This window comes from Salmo salar, chromosome ssa06 (genome assembly GCF_905237065.1).
Source record: "Salmo salar chromosome ssa06, Ssal_v3.1, whole genome shotgun sequence".
NCBI classification, from domain to species: domain Eukaryota; kingdom Metazoa; phylum Chordata; class Actinopteri; order Salmoniformes; family Salmonidae; genus Salmo; species Salmo salar.
In genome coordinates, this window is record NC_059447.1 from 64,295,874 (window position 1) to 64,320,439 (window position 24,566).

A 24,566-nucleotide genomic window follows, 5' to 3' on the forward strand; every position below is an offset into this window, starting at 1 on the left:
ATATAAAAGGACTGCTTTCATAAGCATCTGTGATCACATCATGACGTTACGTTGTACCCATTTGCATTGAATAGATGTTATTTTATATTCTCAAACCAACAGCAGTGCCTATATGATGTCCTTCCATACAGGCGTGACATGCTGGAGTGGTGTTTCGATGCAAATGTTGTTGATCAGTAGACTAATATAAGTCCCAAATGGAAGGAAAACAGATTGTCATCTGCAGCACCATAGACTCCAAAACAAGCTCAATAACTCAATGCACACTTCTATTTAATCTGCATTCACCTGTGTTGTGAGTTGGCCTATGCCCTTTTAATTTACCCAGTTTATCAAGAAATGTACCATAAAAAATAAATAAAACGTTATGTAGTTTGTTAAAAACGAAGTCAAATGTATTGTTTGATTTTAAAATTGATAAATTAATGCATACATGGCTGTGTCTGAGAAATGTCATCAATATTCAAATGTTTGATTTTGAATATCGGCCCTCACCCTCCTTGACTTCCAAAAATTGGTATCAGTATCGGCCCTAACAAATCCACGTTGGTCGTTTCTACCAGGTTACATATAGGGTACCATGTGTAAAATGTTGGAGAACGGTTCTCTCACTGATAGAGTATACTGTGGCCTTGGTCCCTGCCTGGAAGCTGGAGCCTGATAGGCTCCCATTGAGAGGGGCTGCTGTCTTCCAATACAAGCTTTAACATGGCTTATTACAGAGATACAGTTGACTGACAATGGCTGCCTTTGGTTGAATGGGATGTGCAGAACATGCTGTGAGGTGGATTAGCCAAATATGCTTGGAAACATGTCTTTCCAGTTTGGGACTGCTGTGCTGTTTCACTGCCCGCCTGGGTCGTTTATTCAAATTGGAATGGCGGGTGTGTTGGTAGAATTGAAAGGAAATTAGTAAAGTAATTGGTGTCCTTTGGATGATGTCTGTCCTGTTTTTTTTGTGTGTACTATTATCAATATTGATCTGCAAAAAAATAATGCTATGGCAGGGGAGATTGTCAGTTGATGGGGTTTAGACAAAGTATAGTTGTGGTAACTTAGTTTTTTTCTTAACTTTTCCAATTTTGTCTGATTTTATTTAGGCTTGTTTGGACTGAAGCAAAGATGGTTGAATGTCTATCAGCGTCAGAGTTCCTTGTTGCACGGCCAATGTGCGGCAGAGTGGACCATTAATTCAGCATGCCACTGGAGGTCAGCACCAACATGTCTCTGAATGACTCAACCATTGTCTTTGGGAGGTTGTAAAGCTGAGAGCCATAATCACTGACTTCTTCTCTCAAACTGATTCTGCCTTTTTGTTTGGAAATGTTATGGTTGAGCAATCCTTCATTGTTCTGAATCTATACAGAACAAAAATAGAAATGCAACATGCAACAGTCTCAAAGATTTTACTGAGTTATAGTTCATAGAAGGAAATCAGTCAATTGAAATAAATTCATTAGGCTCTAATCTATGGATTTCACATGACTATGCGGGGGTGGTCCTCTGAATTTGTTTACCCCACAAGGGGCATTATTGCAGACAGAAATACTCCTAAGCCCCCCCCCCCCCCCTCCGATGATCCCGCAGGTGAAGAAGCCGGATGTGGAGGTCATTGGCTGGTGGTCTGCTGTTGTGAGGCCGGTTGAGTGAAATGCCACATTTTCAAAAAGAATGTTCTTATGGTCTAGAAATTAACATTAAATTATCTGGCAACAACTCTGTTGGACATTCCTCCATGCAGCATGCCAATTGCACACTCCCTTTTATTGTCCCCAGCACAAGGTGCTGTTTAAACCGCTTCTTGATATGCCACAACTGTCAGGTGGATGGATTATCTTGGCAAAGGAGAATTGCTCACTAACAGGGATGTGAAGAAATTAGTGCACAAAATTTGAGATAAAAAAGCTTTTTGTGCCTATTGAGAATTTCTGGGATCTTTTATTTCAGCTCATGAAAAATGGGACCAACACTTTACATGTTACGTTTATATTTTTGTTTAGTATAATTCAAAGCATCAAAACAGATGTAGCCCCCCACTTGATTGCAGAGTAGCCTATAGCCCAGGCTGTTCTTAGCCTGGCTAACGCGACCCACGTGATTTGGACGCACTGCTCTGGACAGGAGCCCGTTGTCAATTTAGAATTCGCACAGAAATTGTGCAAGAGCTTTGATTTGTTCTCTGAACAATAAATTCCTTGGGGGTTAAGACCTCTCGTTGTTTGGATTAGAAAATCTGACGGTTGTATTGGTAGGGGGCGGCACTCAGGGTCTGTGTGTGGCTGTCCATGTGGGTATTTGAGTGAGAAAGACGCAGAGGAGAACCAACCAGTAAAAAGCAAAGCCCCCTTCATTATAATCACATCATGTTGACAACATCAAGGAGCCTTTCCAGACACTGAAATCAGGAGGATTCAAGTTAGGTGTCAGTCAGACTGGACCTTTGAAGCTAAATAGCCTAATGTAAATCAAACTCACGAAGAAAATAGCTACCATTATTTGAACTAGACTGTATAGGATCCAATTAATTAATCGACTTTTGAAGTAGTGTAACATTAGGATTATTTCATGATTCATGATTTATGATTTTAAAGAAGCAATTATTTGTTTCCCTATAAATAAAGGGGAATGGAAACACTTTAGGAAGTAAATCTAAGCAAACAGGTGTATTCAATCCACTAATACTAAACATGTGCATGTAGCAGAAAAACATCTCTATATTTAGTATTTTGATCGTCGACAAGGTTTATTTGAGCTATGGTCAGCGCCATTTTAAATTGCCATAGTAACGATAGACGCCAGTTCATCACTGGCAGGAATCAGCAAATTGTCTGGTATTGAGTTTTCGAGAGCTCAGGAAGATGGCAACATCAAGTAGTAATTCAAACATGAACTGTATAGCAACAGGCTGTAGGAATTGGCTCCAAAAAAATCACTCAGTAAATGACAGCTCAGCTCGAGCTAGCAGGATCTGCAGCCAGCACTTCGCGGAGGATGAATTCATCGCGAAGGGAACTTTCGATGCGGCAACCGGGAGTTTACGAATGGAAACGAGTCATAGGCCTACGTTGAGGCGCTCTGCTTGCCCCTCCCTTTTCAATTTCGAGGGTTGTGGTGTGTAGGGGTTACCGACCGATCATCATCAACATCGCTGACTTCAGAGTCACGCAAAAGCCAGCCCTGCATTAAAGACCATAATTGGTTAAAGAAAATTATGATAAATAAAAAAGTATACCAGTTAAATTTAAGGACCAAACAATTGACAGGCAAGCCATTATAGATGGGAATATACTTTTGACGTACCTATTCCATGGCACATGGTTTATGAACAGATACGCAAAACGACGCCGGATTCAAAATTATTATACAAAATTCTTGCAACTAATAAAATATTATTTATATGGGGGATGCAACCTTCCCAGCTCTGCAGATTTTGCTGCGAAGAGTCAGAATCATTAGATCATTTGTTTTGGTACTGTCCAAATGCATCTTGTTTTTGGTCACAGGTCCAGGAATGCCTGAAGAATTACAATATTTGCCTGGAGATAACCCTGCAGATAGCACGAATGGGCGATCTGAAAAGTAATCGTCAATCGATCCATAATATAATACTTTTAGCAAAAATAAACAATGAGAACCGAAAGCTTCAGAACTTTTGTGAAACATCACAGCACAGTAAAAAAATACATGGCAAATAGAAATCCAATATGGATGGTGTTAAGAGATAGATGGGAGGGGTTGAATGGAGCTGAAGGTTGGGAGTAATAACAACTAATATCAACTAGATAACTCATGTAAAAAATACTGTGCCCGTAAAACATGTATATGTTAAGAACTTGTTTGATACAGCACAGTTTGAAAGATATGGCAAATGGAAATCAAACCGGATGGACATCAGAAATTGATGGTTGAGGGTAGAGGAAGGACAGGAGTAAAAACAAACAAATTAGAACTATTGTAAAATAGACTGTGTCCATAAAATGTATATAGTATGTATAAGCTGGAAATACAGGCCTCTACGTGGGGGATGTGTGGTAGGGTTGCAGGGTTATAAAGGAAATATATCTACATATAAAAAAAAACAGGCTCATATATATATAATTTAAAAAATGTTGTGCAAAAAAGTATATGGTGGATTGGAGGTGATGCAGACAATTACATTGTAGTTTCCATCAATGTATCTGCGATATTAAACCCCCCCCCCCTCCCAAAAGAAAACGTGCCAATATTGTCATTTACAGTTAGTTAGCTGGCGTTCTAAATCCTAGTGTTTCCATTCCCCTTTAACCACCATTATTTTACCTAAGTGCCCCTTTTCTTGACTGTGACACCTGTATCTTTCCTACTAGTGTAGGCCCCTGCACCATGGCACTGTACTACAATATTCATTTATGGAAAAGGCTCTCTTTAACATTGTTTTCCCTCCCGCTTCCTGGAGTTCATCCAGCCTTCGGATTGAAATGCAGCTACATAATAACATCCTTGTAGTGAGGAGAGAGAGTACGCAGGCTAGCATTCCAGAATACACAATTCTGTTCTCACTGCAGATGTCAGTGAAAATACTTGGTCACGTCCAAACTGAGGTCTCGGCTCACACAGTTTTACATTTATTTTTTATGTCTAACGTCAAGCTTGCGTAGGGGATGCATGCCAGGACAAGCATGTATTCTTCCCATTTACAACCATTTAACAAGGATGCTAGTTACATTCTAATATTTCTGGAACCCGAAAGATTATTGACCTAATGTTATAGGCGGTTTTGTTGCTTCAAGATATATTGACAAGGATGTCTTAGTGTAGGCCTACATAGTTGTGTTTCAACTACCATCCTCCTGTTTCTGTGAAAGAACCGTTGTAGGGGAAAAATATTAAATGGCTGCTTGTAAGATTGCGAAGTATTATTGAACATTCTCTTCGAAGACAACTGTCTACAGTAGAGGACACTGATCCCGGGAAAATTGGCCACATAGTGCATCACACAGGGATGATTTCTGTATTTTGACAGTTTAAATATCTTGACAACTTGATTGCTGACAAGCAAAACATTTTGTGACTATGTCAACAATGGACTAATGAAAAGAGTTATCCTTTTAAGCTGCATTCCATATTTATATGTAATCAAAGTAGGCTAGAGGACGAATGACTGCTGCTGACTGTCTATTTTTGTGTTACCTTTTTAAGAAAACATATCATTGGACACTGTAGTTTGTCCTTCTCCTTCATCTCAGTCTGGGCGAGAGATGATTTCCAAAAACTTGTGAGAGAATACTGTAACCACTCTGGCCGTCCATGTTGTTCCCTTACTCAACACACTCGCACAAAAAGTTCTGCCTATGGCAAAATCATTTTTTCCCCCTGAAGTACAGTTGAATTATGTTTTTTATTTTCATGGCCTTGTATCGTGAATGGTCTCAGTGTAGCATTGTTTCACGGGAGGAAAATTGGATGTTAAGCTGTATGAGCGTAATGGCTTGACAAAGGATGAGATTGTGGGTTCCCACTGTGATGTGCTGTGACCAACATCATATGAGCAAATTGATCCCCATGGCTTTGGTTGTGGTTAACTGTTTAGGAAATATCGACAGGCGTACTTTGGCATAGTTTTGCGAGACATTTTCATTCTCAGCTTGCCATTGTCTGTAGTTAAAGACAGTGATTTCTTTCCCCCTAAACTTTGAACAGTGTTCTCAATTATTAATATTCTCCTGTTTTTTGACATGCTTTGTTTTGATAGATGATAGAGGGTGAAGCCCATTAACAATACATGTAATTATGGTGCGCATATTAAATATTGTCTATCTAAACTGAACTGAATAGAATCAAATTGAATGCCTTCAGTAACCTTAAAGTAGTGACTGTATTATTATGTTCTGCTTCTGTCTCATAAGTTGGTGACCTTAACCCGTGTCCTTCCGGGGTTTTATGTTCAATTGTCATTTGAATTGAGTCAGTGTTATCGTTGGAGAGATGGAGATAACCATTTAACAGGCCCAGTCTGGCATTTTGGTTCCAGCCCCAGGCTTTTCCTTGTTCATTTTTAATGCAGCCGCATTCAACCGGCCATACACTATGATGGCATTCCAGGTGGGGTACTGCTGTCAGAAACTTGAGAAACAAAGAAATATATGTATTTTCTCACTCTTTTAGGCCGTGTAATATAGCCGCCTTGAATGCGGAATTTAGCCTAGATTGTCTCATTTATAATTGAAACAGACTTGAAGTGCATTCGGAAAGTATTCAGACCTCTTCACTTTTTCCACATTTTGTTACGTTACAGCCTTATTCTAAAATTGATAAAATATTTTCTTTCCCTCATCAATCTACACATAATACCCCATAATGACAAAGCAGAAAAAGGTGTTTGCAAATGCTTACATCTTTAAAAACCTGAAATATCACATTTGCCTAGTTAAATAAATAAAAAAAGTATTCAGACCTTTTACTCAGTATTTTGTTTAAGCACCTTTGGAAGCGATTACAGCATCTAGTCTCCTTGGGTAAGATGCTACACGCTTGGCACACCTGTATTTGGGGAGTTTCTCCCATTCTTCTCTGCAGATCCTCTCGAGCTCTGTCAGGTTGGATGTGGAGCGTCTCTGCACCTCTATTTTCAGGTCTTTCCAGAGATTTTCGATCGGGTTCATGTCCGGGCTCTGGCTGGGCCACTCAAGGACATTGACTTGTCCCCAAGCCACTCCTGCATTGTGGCTGTTTGCTTAGGGTCGTTGTCCTGTTGGAAGATGAACCTTCGCCCCAGTCTGAGGTCCTGAGCGCTCTGGAGCAAGTTTTCATCAAGGATCTCTCTGTACTTTGCTCCGTTCATCTGTCCCTCGATCCTGACCAGTCTTGCAGTCCCTACCGCTGAAAAACATCCCATCAGCATGCTTCATCCTAGGGATAGGGCCGGGTTTCCTCCAGACGTGATGCTTGGCATTCAGTCCAAAGTGTTCGTTTCATCAGACCACTTAATCTTGTTTCTCATGGTCTGAGAGTCCTTTAGGTGCCTTTTGGCAAACTCCTAGCGGGCTGTCATGTGCCTTTTACTGAGGAGTGGCTTCCGTCTGGCCACTCTACCATGATTGGTGGAGTGCTGCAGAGATGGTTGTCATTCTGGGAGGTTCTCCCATCTCCACAGAAGAACTCTGGAGCTCTGTCAGAGTGACCATCGGGTTCCTGGTCACCTCCCTGACTAAGGCCCTTCTCCCTTGATTGCTCAGTTTGGCCGGGTGGCCAGCTCTAGGAAGAGTCTTGGTGGTTCCAAACTTCTTCCATTTAAGAATGATGGCGACCACTGTGTTCTTGGGGACCTTCAATGCTGCAGATATTTTTTGGTACCCTTCCCCTAATCTGTGCCTCGACACAATCCTGTCTCGGTGCTCTACGGACAATTCATTCGACCTCATGACTTGGTTTTTGCTGTGACATGTACTGTCAACTGTGGGACCTTATATAGACAGGTGTCTGCCTTTCCAAATCCATGTTCAATCAATTTAATTTACGACAGGTGGACTCCAAGTTGTATAAACATCTCAAGGATGATCAATGGAAACACGGTGCACCTGAGCTCAATTTCGAGTCTCATTAAAAAAAAAGGGTCTGAATACTTATGTAAATAAGGTATTTCTGTTTTTTATTTTTAATAAACTGTTTTCGTTTTGTCCTTTTTGGGTATTGTGGGTAGATTGATGAGGAAAAATGTATTTAATCAATTTTAGAACAAGGCTGTAACGTAACAAAATGTGGAAAAAGTGAAGGTCTGTATACTTTCCAATGCACTGTAAGCTATCTGTTACTTCCTCACTGCCTCATACCTATCACTGTTCATCTGGACAAGAATGATTACTGAATTCCTTGGTCTGTAAACATTGACATTTACAGTAAAACATTTAATTTTGCCCACTCATAGGCTTCATACTGAGAGCAGCCTTGTATCAAAGACAGGTGCCTTTATTTAAATTAACCCACTGTATTTTTGCCTTACCTAGAGCACTCCCAGCTGGGCATATTTGCTTTTTTATTTTCTGCTGGGAATCACCGTGTTTTACAATGTACTGACTGGAAATGTGACTTTTGCTGATTTAGTCTAACTGAATATTTTATTTGACTAAAAGGCCTATTGATGTGCTGCTGAAATGGAAGCTGATGTTGGCTTGCCTACGTTCTGGCCTCTTCAGCTCACAGGCAGGTCTATAGAAGCCTGTTGCATTTGAGGCAAAGACAGTTGGCCAGGTAGTTGTCAAAACTTATAGGTCAGAATGACAAGTGCATCACTGGTCTTACTGAAGAGCTCAATAAAATACAGTACTTTACATTGTCATTTTGGTAACAAACATTAGCTGAAATATTGTGCTTGCTCATGGTTTGGTGTAGCCTATTCTATGATCCCCTGCTTAGTAAATTGCATGGTCACTCTTTGAAGAATGGCAGACCCTTGTTCCATGTTCCTTGGCTAGACAGGGTATAGGCTACAAGCTGTTCTAGTGGCACACCTTTTAATTTCCTTTGGGACAGCAGCATCCATCTACCTGTGTTCATTTAAATTGCAAATGTGTGGGTGGTGAAAGGTGTTATCTTCATTAGAGAGGAGGACACCTACATGGGTTCTGGGTAAGCAGAGTCCATTTGCCTGCCTTACTTTGTCTAGCTAATGACTTTGAACTACAGCTGGAGCGATTTGTTGTTCTCTCCCGGTTGGAGACGGCACATTATTAAGGCTCTGACTGAAGTCCTTCAGGGACTCAGAGCCTCACACCTCAGGCTCTAGACTACACATTCAAAGCAGTCAGTATTCTGCTTTTTATTCTACCCTTTTCTGGTTATACTCGTTTTCTCACTGGCTTCTTCCAAGTATTGTTTTGTATTATTGTTCTACAGCCTACATATGTAGGATCTTAATTTGACCAATTTCTGCAACCGGTTGATCAAATTAAGATCCAACACCTGTAGTCATAGGTGTCACTTCCCACATCTTCATTCATGTATCACGTGTGAATAGAACTGTCAATTTGGTTGTTCCTGAATTTGCAGTAGCTCTTTTTGTAAATTCAGGACCTCAATCTGCAGTAGATTTAATTGGGGTTTATGGTAGGCCCAGCCTTGGTACAAATGATGATGTTAGGCAACATGCTCTAACGGGACTGATAATGATATTGTAGTGAAGTAGCATTAACGTTAGTGAAAACATGCATTATAGTCGTTGAGTCATACCAGTTATTTATGCTTACTAAATATTGGTGGGTCGAGTTGTCCTTCATCATCATAAGGGTTAAGGAGAGGGTCAGAATGCTGGGGAATCATCTTGCATATCTTCTGGGGGAGAGGATCAATTCCCTTGGATGGATGTCTCCCTCCGGTCTGAAATAACCCCCACCCTCTCCTCTGCCACATCCTTTTTGGCTTTTAAGTTTTTCCAGCACGCCTTCATCTGATTTGTGTCCCTCTTCTCTTTAATCTGTCAATCCATTAAATATATTGCATAAAACGACCCAGGTGTCTTCCCTCTTTTTGACAGTCATGTTGTCTGTCTTTTTATCCTCCTATATGTTATTTGCTTTATTATTTTTTATGGAATATTAAAACATACAATCTACTTGCAGTGAAGCCGCCCAACATTTACATTACATTCAGTCATCTAACAGACTCCCATCCAGAGCGACCCACAGGACCAACCAGGGTCAACGCCCTGCCCAAGGGCAAGTGGGCAGATCTCTCACAAGGTCAAAAACGGGGACCCGAACCAGCGACCTATCGGCCACCGGTCCAAGCTCCCAAGCGCCAGGCCACCAACTCTCCAAGATCACCCCACAGTTCCCCGAGAGCTGCCTTCAACCCTTCAACCATCCGAGCCCCCCCCACACACACACGTCTCCCACCAAGTCCAAAAAAGAGGACCTGAACTTAGACAGTTCTTTGTTGGTTGGAAACTGCAGCACTCGAAACAGCTGTAAGCCCAGAGTTGTTGGACTTGGCAGTGACGACTCAAACATTCAGTGTGCGTCCAAAAGTTGCACACAGCGAAGACGTTAAGGCTCATGGGACTATCCTTCACCAGATGTCTGGGTGTGCGCATGTTTTAAATCTCTGAAAACTGAGAGAAGGGCGCTAATGGTCCGGAGCCTGGATGCATACAATTGAAGCATGCAAGGATCTGGCAACATGGAGGAGAGGGTGGACGGACAGTGTGTTTTTAAATACATGAGAGCCAAGACTGTGTATCCAGGCTGTTATGTGCTCAGTGGTACAATGCTAAGGAGACAACCGCAATAATGCTAATATTTACACAGCCTCTTTCACAGACTTGCACTGTTGAGAGGATGAATAATTTCACCCAAAGTGAGTGGCATAACTAACAGAAGAATGTGAAAACAATCAAGTAAGGCTCAAGTTTTAAGAAACTAGTAAGGCCTATTTCTAGAGGTTCTCAGACTGCATGCTGGACAAATTTATTAGGGTACTTTTAATTTGAAAGACCTCATCGTGAACGCAAAAACACATTTTGGATTTCTTTCCTCCACATAACATACAGAACAATGTACCCAGTCCACTTTTGCTCTTACCATATCAACTTGGTGTTTTAATCTTAAAACATCTACGATAACCAAAAATCTAAAATGAAATACTTGACAGATGATCAGATCTGGGAACCAGAGGGTGTTGACATTTTGATATTGTAGAAACATTTTCAGTGAAACATGAAGCATCACCAGTGACGCATTGCTCTGAGATTTAAATAGTGATACCTGTTTCCTTCTCTGTCAGGTCGGCTTTATGCCATGCAGACGGGAATGAAACTGGACAGCAAAACCCCAGAATGTCGGAAGTTTCTTGTGAAACTGATGGACCAGTTAGAAACGGTAAGATATCAGCTAGCCTACAATTTGCAATGTTTAAACAGGTTTGCTCACAGTAGAACAAGTCTATCTACTATTGTCCCATTGTATTCACATTATTATTTGTTGATTTAATAGATTTTTGGTCAGATATCATAATGCACTAAACACTAGAATGTGAGGTAGGCTAGATGGATAATGCTATCTAGTTCCTCAACTCTGTACAAATATCCACTAAGTAAAACTTATCACACCACTTATGTCTGTTGGGGAACTCTAGTAATGAATATCTTCAAACCCATCCTAGCTGCTAAGAGCTCTTTAGGAGTATTGGCATTTAACTTTTTTTCAAAGCTAGTCAGGGACAGGCCTTCTAGCAGATTCAATTTCCCTTCAGAAGTGGATTATGGCACTGCCTCACAGAAAGGCCATTAACAGCAGTGGCAGTCTCCCATGGTTGAGTTCTGCAGACATGATTGAAATGTCTGCACCTCATTTTCAATTATAGGAGTGAGATACTCTTTGATTCAACTAAACATCTGTAATGTACAGTCATTGCTGTGTAATCCAATTTGAAGATGAATTCCTTGATTCACATTCGCAATGTTCTCAAAAGGTGAATGCCAAATGTTTTATTTCAGATGCCAAATGTCTAGCAGTTATGATTTAGCTTTTCCATCAGGTATTCACATCTCTCTAAAATAAATAATGTAGCTCAAAATTTGATTAGGTAAACTTTTAAAAGTTATCGAAGGACAATTTGGAATTTTTGAGAAAGTCGGCTCACGCATTTAGTCAAAGCTTAGGTAAGTTATGGAATTTACAATGGATGAAATGTTTTTTTCCCCCTCATCAATCTACACACAATACCCCATAATGCCAAGGCTAAAACTGGTTTTTAGAAATGCAAATGTGTATATATTAAAAAACAACAACAAATACCTTATTTACATAAGTATTCAGACCCTTTATTATGAGACTCAAAATTGAGCTCAGATGCATCCTGTTTCAATTGATCATCCTTGAGATGTTTCTACAACTTGATTGGAGTCCACCTGTGGTAAATTCTATTGATTGGACATGATTTGGAAAGGCACACACCTGTGTATATAAGGTCTCACAGTTGACAGTGCATGTCAGAACAAAAATCAAGCCATGAGGTCGACGGAATTCTCCGTAGAGCTCTGAGACAGTACTGTCTCGAGGCACAGATCTGGGGAAGGTTACCAAAACATTTGTGCAGCATTGAAGGTCCCCAGAACAAACCACCAAGACTTCCTAGAGCTGGCCGCCCGGCAAAACTGAGCAATCAGGGGCAGAAGGGCCTTGGTCAGGGAGATGACCAAGAACTCGATGGTCACTCTGACAGAGCTCTGGAGTTCCTCTGTGAAGATGGGAGAACTTTCCAGAAAGACAACCATCTCTGCAGCACTCCACCAATCAGGCCTTTTATGGTAGAGTGGTCAGACGGAAGCCACTCCTCAGAAAAAGGCACATGACAGCCCGCTTGGAGTTTGGCAAAGGGCACCTAAAGACTCTGGAAACAAGGTTCTATGGCCTGATGAAACCGAGATTAAATTTTTGGCCTGAATACCAAGCGTCACGTCTGGAGGAAACCTGGCACCATCACTACGGTGAAGCATAGTGGTGGCAGTATCATGCTGTGGGGGTGTTTTTCAGTGACAGGGACTGGGAGACTAGTCAGGATCGAGGGAAAGATGAACGGAGCAATGTACAGAGTGATCCTTGATGAAAACCTGCTCCAGAGCACAGAGCCAAGACAAAATAGGAGAGGCTTCGGGACAAGTCTCAATGTCCTTGAGTGGCCCAGCCAGGGCCCGGACTTAAACCCGATCGAACATCTTTGGAGAGACCTGAAAATAGCTGTACCGCGATGCTCCACATCCAACCTGACAGAGCTTGAGAGGATCTGCAGAAAGAATGGGAGAAACTCCCCAAATACAGGTGTGCCAAGCTTGTAGCGTCCTACCCAAGAAGTTGAGGCTGTAATCGCTGCCAGAGGTGCTTCAACAAAGTACTGAGTAAAGGGTCTGAATACTTATGTAAATGTATATAAAAATAAAAAAAACAGAAATATCACATTTGCAAAAACTTCTTAAAACCTGTTTTTGCTTTGTCATTATGGGGTATTGTGTGTAGATTGATAAGGGGGAGGGGGAAAACATTGAATCAATTTTAGAATAAGGCTGTAATGTAACAAAATGTGGAAAACGTCAAGGGGTCAGAATACTTTCCGAATGCACTGTATGTTTTGAATAATGAATTCCTTCAGAAATGTACTTCAGAAATCCTTTGAGTGCAATTGTGAAATGTAATGAAAAATGCATAATATCTACTTGAAGTTTCAAGCTCTGCTTTTTATTGTAATACCAGATCACCATATATTTTCCTAGAGATTTTCAAAAAAGGTTTTAATGCACCATAGGTGGTTGAGTCGCATGAAAACTAAGATTTGGCATATGACGATTAATGTTCTCTTTATCTATTCTCTGTCAAACATTCACTCTTTGATATGTACATCCTTCATTGAAGAATGTTTGTGAGATGTCGTGGAAAGGAAGCTCCAATAATAAACCAATACATTCTCATGTAAAAATGAACTGTTATATCATCTATTTACGTAATTATGAAAAAAGTGCAATTTCTGAACAGCTATTCTATCTTTTTAAATGGTTTCCTTTGAGAAATGTGGTGACCCCAACGTTTTGAGAGCACTGTATTCACATCAGAGTTCAAAAGACAGGGTTTATGGTGTTCCTCTAAAATGGGGAGCAGGAAGCAACCTCGGGATGCTGTTTGCTCCTGTGCCCAGGGATTTTTATAGACATTTTGGAACCAATTAAAGAAAGCCCTGGGATTTCTTGTCCCCTGAGCCAGGTTTTACTGTTGCTGTAGTAAGATTCATTAAATGTCACAGCAACGGGATGTCTTAGCCAGCCCCAGTGGATACATCCGGTCTAAAGGGCTTTTAAAAAGGTGGTGAAGAAACCATGAAATACACGTTTAACTTTTAACCCACTATCGCAAATTAGGTCAATATGGACTCGGTACAGATTGTAAAACTTGTCTTGCGCCTTGTATGATATTTCTGGAAGTGAATGTGGAATCATTGTTTTATGTTTCCTCCCTAATCATGGGAAAATGAGTAAGGAAGACTTTCATTTCATTCCAGAAGTGGATGCGGGGTATGAAACTGAAGAAACAGAAATCTTACACCACACCATGTGGAACTTTCTCATTTCACCAAATGACAGTTTAATTTCCACTAAAGCCACACATTTCTAGGTAAACAAACAACCCATTATTGTTATTTTGAGCAGAGAATGGATAATTAAGATGACAATCGGTATTTTGTTCTGGCATTGAAAAGCTTAATCGTGCCCGCAGCCCAGCCCTCAGCATATTGACCAGTATGGCTGGCTGAGTGCCATCACTCAGGCTGCTGATTGCTGTTTGGGCCGGGGTAGAAGCAATCTTGGCTCGTTCCCTGCATCGTTTAATTAGCTTTCTTAGAGCAGTGGATTAGGCAAGAAAGGTCTGGTGGAAGATATTGCCAGTAGTTAGGCTATACAGTAATGGGCAACGGTTTCATGGAAACGGCTGTTGTTGTTTTCCTGATCGCAGCATTGGGCGTCTTCAACATTGCATGCCCAGTCACTTCAATGCACTGGCTGTTTTTGTTTTTGTTCTCCTACAGTCCCTCTACAAGAGTGTCAATAGGTCTAGCTCTGGTCTGTTAGCCCTTTTCAAGCGTCTTAAAGAAAACCCTACAAGACATGTCACTCACACCATCAAAGAAGAAGCGGCCCTTCATGGAAATGTTGTCCTGAACTATGGGAAATTGTGTTTTTTAAAGCTGTTCTAGTACCACATGGATTTCTAGAGAACCCAGAGTGGTGGTGTGATCCAAACTGAATCCTTTGATTTAATTAGGAGTTTGATCCTTGACTCTTCTTTCTATAAAGTCGGCATGCTTCCTTCCAAGTTGGTTTTAAAGTCCTCCGCTACACTTTAGCACAAGTGATGTACTGTGCTGTGTATTGCCTTAAGGATAGGTTGAGATTTCATTAAAACGTGAACAGTACGTCCATTCAGAAGAGCAGAGTCCACCTGTTGAAATGTAACCAGTATTATTTGCTTTACTGATTTTACAAGGAAACCTGACGCTCTCTAGCAGACTGTAACATCTCAGAGAGAGGCTGCCTCCGCCGCAGTAAGTGAGCTTTGCGGATGCATTTTTGGGCACTGGCCACTACAAACCATTAAGACACAATAGCATTAAGACACAGCAATCATTTAACTTGTCAGGGGCAAACGGGTTGAACATATAAGGATGTAGACAAAATCAACTTGACAACACTACCCAATCACAATTAGGGTAGAGAAGAATGACTTAAGTTTTAAAGTCACTGGTATTGTCATAGATGACTCATTGCCATGTAAGAGAGGTGTAATAAAGTTAAGTGCCAGTTCTTGGCCACTGGCTTTGATGTTTCCGGGGAAATCCAATGTCCTTTTGGTCAGTGGTTTACTAGTGGTCTTCTGTACAAGGTTTATTGTCCAGCGTTGTTGAAATGAGTGTGGTAAAACCATCCCTTGGTTATTGTCCATGTTATTATCTGTTGGTGCGTCTCCAGAGACCCTCCACCCCACCATGCTATACTCTATTAATTATAAGAGTGTTCTGGAGTGGAATTAAAGTGTGTGCTCTCTGCTGCATCCCAGGAATCAATGAGTCACACATGGAAAGCCTCACTTCTCTGAAAAAAAACACAGCCATTGCAGATTTGTCACACGGTCCATGCACAGAACAGTACACAGGCTCCCTTTATGTATGCACTGCGTCTGTGTGTGCTGTTCAGCATCCAGGAATCTAGGAGGAGCACTTTGTGTCAGTTGAAAGATTTACAGTGCCTTCAGAAAGTATTCATACCCCTTGATTTATTCCACATTTTGTTGTTACAGCCTGAACTCAAAATGGATTGTTTCTTTCTCACCCATCTACACACCCCGTAATGACAAAGTGAAAACATGTTTTTAGAAATGTTTGCACATTTGAGAATGAAATATCTCATTAACATAAGTATTCACATCTCTGAGTCAATACGTGATTTACATCTCTGAGTCTTTCTGGGTAAGTCTCTAAGAACTTCCCACACCTGGATTGCGCAACATTGGCCCTTTTAAAAAAAAAAATCTGAATTTTTCAAAATCATTCAAGCTCTAATAAATTGGATGTTGATCATTGCTAGACAACCATATTCAGGTCTTTCCATACATGTTCAAGTAGAGTTAAGTAAAAACATTAAATGTTGTCTTGGTAAGCGACACCAGTGTAGATTTGGCCTTGTGTTTTAGGTTATTGTTCTGCTAAAGGGTGAATTAATCTCCCAGTGTCTGATGGAAAGCAGACTGAACCAGGTTTTCCTCTAGGATTTTGCCTGTGCTTAGCTCCATTCCGTTTCTTTTTTATCCTGTAACACTACCCAGTCCTTAACGATGACAAACGTACCCATAACATGATGCAGCCACCACTATGCTTGAAAATATATAGTGGTCCTCAGTAATACCTTGTATTGGATTTGCCCCAAACAGAACACTTTATATTCAGGACAAAAAGTCAATTGCTTTGACACATTTTTTGCAGTATTACTTTAGTGCCTTATTGTAAACAGGGTGCATGTTTAGGAATATTTATATTCTTTACAGGCTTCCTTCTTTTCAACCTATCAATTAGGTTAGTATTGTGGAGTAACTACAATGTTGTTGATCCATCCTCAGTTTTCTCCTATCACAGCCATTAAACTCTAACTGTTGTAAGTCACAATTGGCCTCATGGTGAAATCCCTGAGTGTTTTCCTTCCTCTCCGGCAACTGAGTTGGGAAGGACGCCTATATCTTTGTAGTGACTGGGTGAATTGATGCACCATCCAAAGTGTAATTAATAACATCACCATGCTCAAAGAGTCTTAGTGGTTGAATCTGTGTTTGAAGTTCACTGCTCGACCTGAGGATCCTTACAAATAATTGTATATGTGGGGTACAGAGATGAGGTTGTCATTCAAAAATCATGTTAAACATGCAACTTATTATGTGACTTAATTACATTTTTACTCCTGAACTTATATAGACTTGCCATAACAAAGGGGTTGAATAGTTTAAATGTTTAATTCATTTACAAAATATTCGAAAAACGTAATTCCACTTTGACATTTATGGGGTATTGTCTGTAGGCCAGTGACAAATAATCTCAATTTAATCTAGTTTAAATTCAGGCTGTAACACAACAAAAATGTGGAAAAAGTCCAGGGTTGTGAATACTTTCTGAAGACACTCTAACACCTGAAAAAGTAGTGAATGTGCGTTTCCAAACTACTCTGTATTGATTTATTTGCCTTTTGAAAAATGTTTGCCACTTAGAGCCTGTGGTTTTTCAGTTTGGATGTGCCTGCCTGCAGGACATAGTGGTGTGATTTGATGCTGTTGTGTTTTTCAGATGAAGAAGGAGCTGACTGACAGTGATTCAATCACCCATGAAGTTGTCGGCAATGCGCACATCGAAAACTATGCCTTAAAAATGTTCCTCTATGCTGACAACGAGGATCGGTCAGGAAGATTCCACAAGTAAGGCTATGTCTTCACTCACCATTACTACCCGCGTAGCTTGTGTAGAGTCAGCCTGCTGTACTGTAGCTGCAGGCCGCTCCCTGCCTCTTGAATTTCAGCATGGTAATGGACTGGTTCCAATGTAGGTTTTTTTTCATCTTCTTCTGGTTCCAATACGTAAGCCCTCATGATTACCATTTCCTTTCACTGAACCACGACACAAAATAATCACACTGTTGCTTTTGCACATGGAGTCCAGTCCAGAGTCTAAAATTAGCAACAAAGCCATGTCTGTGTGAATATATTGCCACAGGGGCCAGATGATTCCTATTGGCCATTCAGGTGTAGCGTTACAGGTCTGGCTGGCATTGTGAGTGTGTTGTGGGTACTGACAACATCAGCAGGACTGGACAGTAAAGCAGAGTCTTCCATAAACTGTGGGTGCCAGGCCAGCCAGGGTCTCCATTTATGCAGTCCGGGTCTGGACTGGAGCAGCTCCACTGCCTGTGAGAGATAACAGCCCTGTTTTACACAGCAGCACTCCCATTACTTCAGGAACCACAATCAACACTAATGCGTACAGCAGAAGTTTACAACAGGTCAATCGCGAGCTACCAGTAACTCGCAGCCCACGTATGAGTAGCTCGCCAAACAATTCTGAAAGTTCATGCAATGTTCATGTGTTTCACTGCAAACTGTCGTAAACGAATCTCAGAAGTATCCGCAAAGCTACCATTCTAATCAACGCAACATTGACGTTATTCCACCCCTAGTTAGCCACTACTGGTTTAAAAAGCCAAACCTAACACAAAACGTGCCAATTAATTTCCAGCAATATTGCCTGTGTCTGTGTGTCTCACTCCACGTGTCTCACTCCACGTGTAGCCAGTTGATGTGATAACCGTCCTGTGGGTTGACAGAGATACTTCCTCAAAACCTTCTCAATTAAATGTTAACTGCAAAGTAGGCTTACCTGGCAGAAGTATATCATTTGTATGTATTATTTGTTATTTGCAAACTTTGGCATGAAATGAGCAGCAGTACAGAGCCATCACTAGACCGGCACATTAGACACACATTCTTCTCTCGCTAGATGCGCAATAAAGGGCCAGATGACCAATTAAAAAGGGGAATTACACCAACAAATCTAAATGTGTTAGTTTTCTTCCAGACCTAAAAAGAATTTAAGCGTTGACATGGACTCAACATCCTATTTATTTTTTTTATCTATGAACAATTGACATTTTAAGAGTGAATTTTATTTTTTTAATCATCTAAAACCAGCAAAAATGTAACTGAGAACATAATTTGGGAAAATATAAAACAGAAATGTGGGGGACAAAAACACAGATCTTACCAGGTATATTGACAGGAAAAAACCTGGGGAAGAGTTGCAGTGGAGAGGGGAAGAAAATAATGTGCCAATTTATAAGGAGCTCTCATGCTAGAAAAGGTTGGAGAACCCTGGCGTACAGGATGTTGTCTCCTATGTGGTGACTCCAAGCCCCAGATATAGTGCCAGCCACAGTCCTGAACACTGGAGAGAAGTTGAAAATGTTAGTTTAGCAGGTCTAATTAAAGACAATCCGTTTTGCATATGTCTCTCTCCCCCATTCATCCTGTGCAAGGTAGCAATTTAGATTTTAAAAACGTTGCTCCCATATTTTAAGCTGACAAGTTTTCACTAATCCGCTTATTTGTTTCTAAGCAACAAGCAATGTTTTTATTAAAGCCTCATTAAACTCACTCATCACTTGAGTTGCAAGAAAAATCGACGGTTCTGATGATTCATATCCTGTTCTCAACAAGTGAACTTTTGATGAAACAAAAGTAGCTTCCCTAAATGCATCATTTTTAAAAATGTGTGTTTTTTTTCATCTGTTGATTGCCATTAAGTGTGTACATAACTTAGTCTAGTCTTAAATGGTGGTAATTGCAGGAATAACAGCATGGTCACGTATTTTAGGGAATCCATTGAGTATAAAAGGGAAATAATTTAACATGCATTGGACTTTTATCCTATTATGTTTCTGTCCAGTTATGGGTTTGAATTTCAAAGGCTTAAAATCTTGTCAGTACCAGTGTTAATCTCGTCCACCAGCTGGCTCTTTCTCTGTCGAACCGTCTGGTTTCACAACGCCTCAGAATGGAACTTGAAAGAAAGCCTATGGCAGAAGTGGATGAAACAACTGCTGGTTTTAATTGGCTGATCTCACAGTCCATTACCATCTAGCATAACCCTTAGAACCTCCCCCTACTGTACATTGTGGACTTCAAAGCGGGCAGCGCAAGTGATTTAAACAAATAAGTGAGTTTGGAAAATCTCAAAGTATGCATCTGGAAATATTTTTCACATTTATACTTTATATGTCCGAACTCCGAATCAATTTCTAAATAATATGGTCAATGTAATACATTCATTTTGCTAGGTGATTTTCTAAATTGTTCATAGTCACATCTAATGCAACTGTAACTTTGTACTACACCCTTTCAACTTCCACTTTGAAGCACAGTGTTACCAGGCTCTATATACAGTACGGTGTCAATTAAGCCTGGGGACGAGGTTACCAGTGTTGACATATCTTTCAGAATTAAGCTCAGGTCAGTTGTAAAAAAAAATAAGTGTTTTCAAATCCATCTGTTCCAGTGAAAGATTGTTTCCTCATATTGAAAAGAAATACAGTGCATGAAAGTGGGGTGAGATAAAATATCTCATAGCTGAGTTCTTGTGAGGATCTCTGTCCAGAGCCTTTGACATAATGCATGTAAATAGCCTGAGGCAGGCCCAGTTCCTGTCCAATGTGCTGAACAGCCAGATAAAAGCCATGAAAGCGCACACTTGTGTTGAGAATATAGGCTGGAATGTGCTGTAAATGAACCTCCATGGTGTTTCAGCTCTTCCTGTTTTCACATTTACTTCCCCTTCCCCACCCTCTGCGACATGACACCAAATGCCAACGACGTACATCAGATGTGTACAGCTGAGAAATGGGCAGAGTTGAACAATCTGCAATAGGCCTGGGTCTCCATTTGTCAACAGGCTTTCCACAACACCACAGTGAGATGAACAACAAACCCACAAAAACATTGCACAACCTTCAGTTAGGTCTGCAGAAGTAGCGGTCTGGCCTTGAATCGTCCTCTCACTGAATCCGATCTTAATTAACCTCAGGTTTAAGTGAGCCGGTGTGGAGGCATTTACTGTGATTGTCCCAGACATCAGGATGGTTTCCACGGCGCTGTGCAGGACTGGTTTTTAGAGAAGCCGTCCATTAAATGGGAATGGATGAAATGTGGTCAGCCTGGATTAATGATGGCCACAGACAGAGTGGCTGCTCTACACTGTATATTGACGCAGTATGGTTTCAGGCTCACAAAATGTGTTTTTATAGGAAATTGAAGACATTAAATGAACCCAGTGTCTAATAATTGAATGCACTTAAGGTCAATGTGTATGTGTGTGTCTCTCTATCTCTCTCTCTCTCTCTCTCTCTCTCGACTCTCTCTCGACTCTCTCTCTCGACTCTCTCTCTCGACTCTCTCTCTCTCGACTCTCTCTCTCGACTCTCTCTCTCATCTTTTAATCTAATCTATTAATCTAATCTGTGTATATACAGACAGAACCAGTCAAAAGTTTGGACACACCTACTCATTCCAGGGTTTTTCTTTATTTTTACTATTTTCTACATTGTAGAATAATAGTGAAGATATCAAAACTATGAAATAACACATGGAATAATGTAATAACCAAAAACGTGTTTTATTTTTGAGATTCTTCAAAGTAGCCACCCTTTGCCTTGATGACAGCTTTGCACACTCTTGGTGTTCTCTCAACCAGCTTCATGAGGTAGTCACTTGGAATGCCTTTCCAACAGTCTTTATGGTACAATGGCCAGACGGAAGGCACCTAAAGGACTCTCAGACCATGAGAAACAAGATTCTCTGGTCTGATGAAACCAAAATTGAACTCTTTGGCCTGAATGGCAAGTGTCACTTCTGGAGGAAACCTGGCATCATCTCTACGGTGAAGCATGGTGGTGGCAGCATCATGTTTTGGGGAAGTTTGTCAGCGATAGTGACTGGGAGACTAGTCAGGATCGAGGGAAAGATGAATGGAACCGAGAGATCCTTGATGAAAACGTACTCCAGAGCGCTCAGGACCTGACTGGGGTAAAGGTTCACCTTCCAACAAGACAACGACCCAAAGCACACAGCAAAGACAATGCAGGAGTGGCTTCGGGATAAGTCTTTGAATGTCCTTGAGTGGCCCAGACTTGAACCCGATCGAACATCTCTGGAGAGACCTGAAAACCGCTGTGCAGCAACGCTCCCCATCCAATCTGAAAGAGCTTGAGAGGATCTGCAGAGAAGAATGGGAGAAACTCCCCAAATACAGGTGTGCCAAGCTTGTAGCGTCATACCCAAGAACAATCAAGGCTGTAATCGCTGCCAAAGGTGCTTCAACAAAGTACAGAGTATAGGGTCTGAATACTTATGTAAATGTGATATTTCCAGGTTTTTTGTTCATTTTTTTTAACTGTTTTTGCTTTGTCATAATGGGGTATTGTATGTAGATTGAGGGGGGGGGAACCAAATTAATACATTTTAAAATAAGGCTGTAATGTAACAATGTGGAAAAAGTCAAGGGGTCTGAATACTTTCCAAATGCACTGTATATAGGAATGGATGGGTATATGGATGGATAGATTGTCATAATTTCTGTCTGTAGTGAAACTGGTGCCATCAGTTCTATGTAGAACCACATTTGGGAAAAACTTTCAAAATACATATCTGTATTACGAGAATTAGGCTATATTAATATTCTACTCCGGCACAAAAAGTATTGATTTACAAGAAACTGGACCTATATAAACAAGCCATAAATGTTATGTTATGTGTGGAGGTGCAGAGTTGAATGTTTATGGGAACTAACCCTGAAATAAGAAACTTCCTTCAGCTTTTCAATACATTGGTCTACTTTCCACTCTGCACTGCTCTGTTCGGCTCCAATACAAGGCTTACATTGACATGACACACCTCTGGACTGGAAGCCCCTAGAAAGCAAGCCCCTATGTTTCTGTGTTTTTTTACATCCCTGTTTTTATGCTTTCTGGAACCAGCTGTGGGATTTTATGACATGTTTACCTTCCCTGGTTCCGCTCGTGTGATCTACACTGAATGCCCACAAATGGTGTCCTCTCTGAACTCTAGCTCCAGACCCACAGTCCTCTCTCTTAGTGTCATGACTAATGTTGTATCAGGGCAAATAGTTTGCTATTTGAATCCCAAGACAGTTAGTTTAGTCATTCTGGACCTGTTTGGATCCTTGGATCCAATTATCATGCAACCACATAAGAGACAAACCCACATAAACTCAGCAAAAAAAGAATCATCCTCTCACTGTCAACTGTGGTTATTTTCAGCAAACTTAACATGTGTAAATATTTATATGAACATAACGAGATTCAACAACTGAGACATAAACTGAACAAGTTCCACAGACATGTGACTAACAGAAATTGAATAATGTGTCCCTGAACAAAGGGGGGGAGGGGGGGGGGTCAAAAGTAACAGTCAGTATCTGGTGTGGCCACCAGCTGAATTAAGTACTGCAGTGCGTCTCCTCCTCATGGACTGCACCAGATTTGCCAGTTCTTGCTGTGAGATGTTACCCCGCTCTTCCACCAAGGCACCTGCAAGTTCCCGGACATTTCTGGGGGTAATGGCCCTAGCCCTCACCCTCTGATCCAACATGTCTCAAACGTGCTCAATGGGATTGAGATCTGGGCTCTTCGCTGGCCATGGCAGAACACTGACATTCCTGTCTTGCAGGAAATCACGCACAGAACGAGCAGTATGGCTGGTGGCATTGTCATGCTGGAGGATCATGTCAGGATGAGCCTGCAGGAAGGGTACCACATGAGGGAGGAGGATGTCTTCCCTGTAATGCACAGCGTTGAGATTGCCTGCAATGACAACAAGCTCAGTCCGATGATGCTGTGACACACCGCCCCCAGACCATGACGGACTCTCCACCTCCAAATCGATCCCGCTCCAGTACAGGCCTCGGTGTAACGCTCATTCCTTTGACGATAAACGCGAATCCGACCATCACCCCATGTGAGACAAAACCGCGACTCGTCAGTGAAGAGCACTTTTTGTCAGTCCTGTCTGGACCAGCGACGGTGGGTTTGTGCCCATAGGCGACGTTGTTGCCGGTGATGTCTGGTGAGGACCTGCCTTACAACAGGCCTACAAGCCCTCAGTCCAGCCTCTCTCAGCCTATTGCGGACAGTCTGAGCACTGATGGAGGGATTGTGCGTTCCTGGTGTAACACGGGCAGTTGTTGTTGCCGTCTTGTACCTGTCCCGCAGGTGTGATGTTCGGATGTACTGATCCTGTGCAGGTGTTATTACACGTGGTCTGCCACTGTGAGGACGATCAGCTGTCCGTCCTGTCTTCCTGTAGCGCTGTCTTAGGCGTCTCACAGTACAGACATTGCAATTTATTGCCCTGGCCACATCTGCAGTCCTCGTGCCTCCTTGCAGCATGCCTAAGGCACGTTCACGCAGATGTCTTTTGGTGTTTTTCAGAGTCAGTAGAAAGGCCTCTTTTTAGTGTCCTAAGTTTTCAGAACTGTGACCTTAATTGCCTACCTTCTGTAAGCTGTTTGTGTCTTAATGACCGTTCCACAGGTGCATGTTCATTAATTGTTTGGTTCATTGAACAAGCATGGGAAACAGTGTTTAAACCCTTTACAATGACGATCTGTGAAGTTATTTTGATTTTTACAAATTATCTTTGAAAGACAGGGTCCTAAAAAAGGGAAGTTTCTTTTTTTGCTGAGTTTATTTGAGAATTATTGAATTATCCATGTTCTGTGAAGCAGCATTTCTTGTTGTAGACATTTGTCACAATTGGCTGGCAGGTTTTCAACACTTGAGTTTAATGGCTTCAGAATGCTTTAATTAAGAATCCAACAGTGTGATGAATTTTAAAATGTAAAAAATATATATTTGTCTGTCTTTGCAGGAATATGATTAAGTCCTTCTACACATCTAGCCTTTTGTTAGATGTCCTGTCAGTTTTTGGCGAGTTATCGGAGGAGGTAAG

The 24,566-nt window shown here is 41.2% G+C and overlaps 1 protein-coding gene across 5 annotated transcripts in view; it reads left to right on the forward strand.

The window, feature by feature from the left end:
* Nucleotides 1-24,566, forward strand: part of LOC100194664 (Vps20-associated 1 like 1) — a 42,285-nt gene that overhangs the window by 4,908 nt on the left and 12,811 nt on the right. For all 5 annotated transcript variants that reach the window (XM_014204698.2, XM_014204699.2, XM_014204700.2 and 2 more), the window contains 3 exon segments: nucleotides 10,756-10,850; nucleotides 17,344-17,471; nucleotides 24,486-24,561. In XM_014204698.2, coding sequence (XP_014060173.1) covers nucleotides 10,756-10,850; nucleotides 17,344-17,471; nucleotides 24,486-24,561 — 299 coding nt within the window.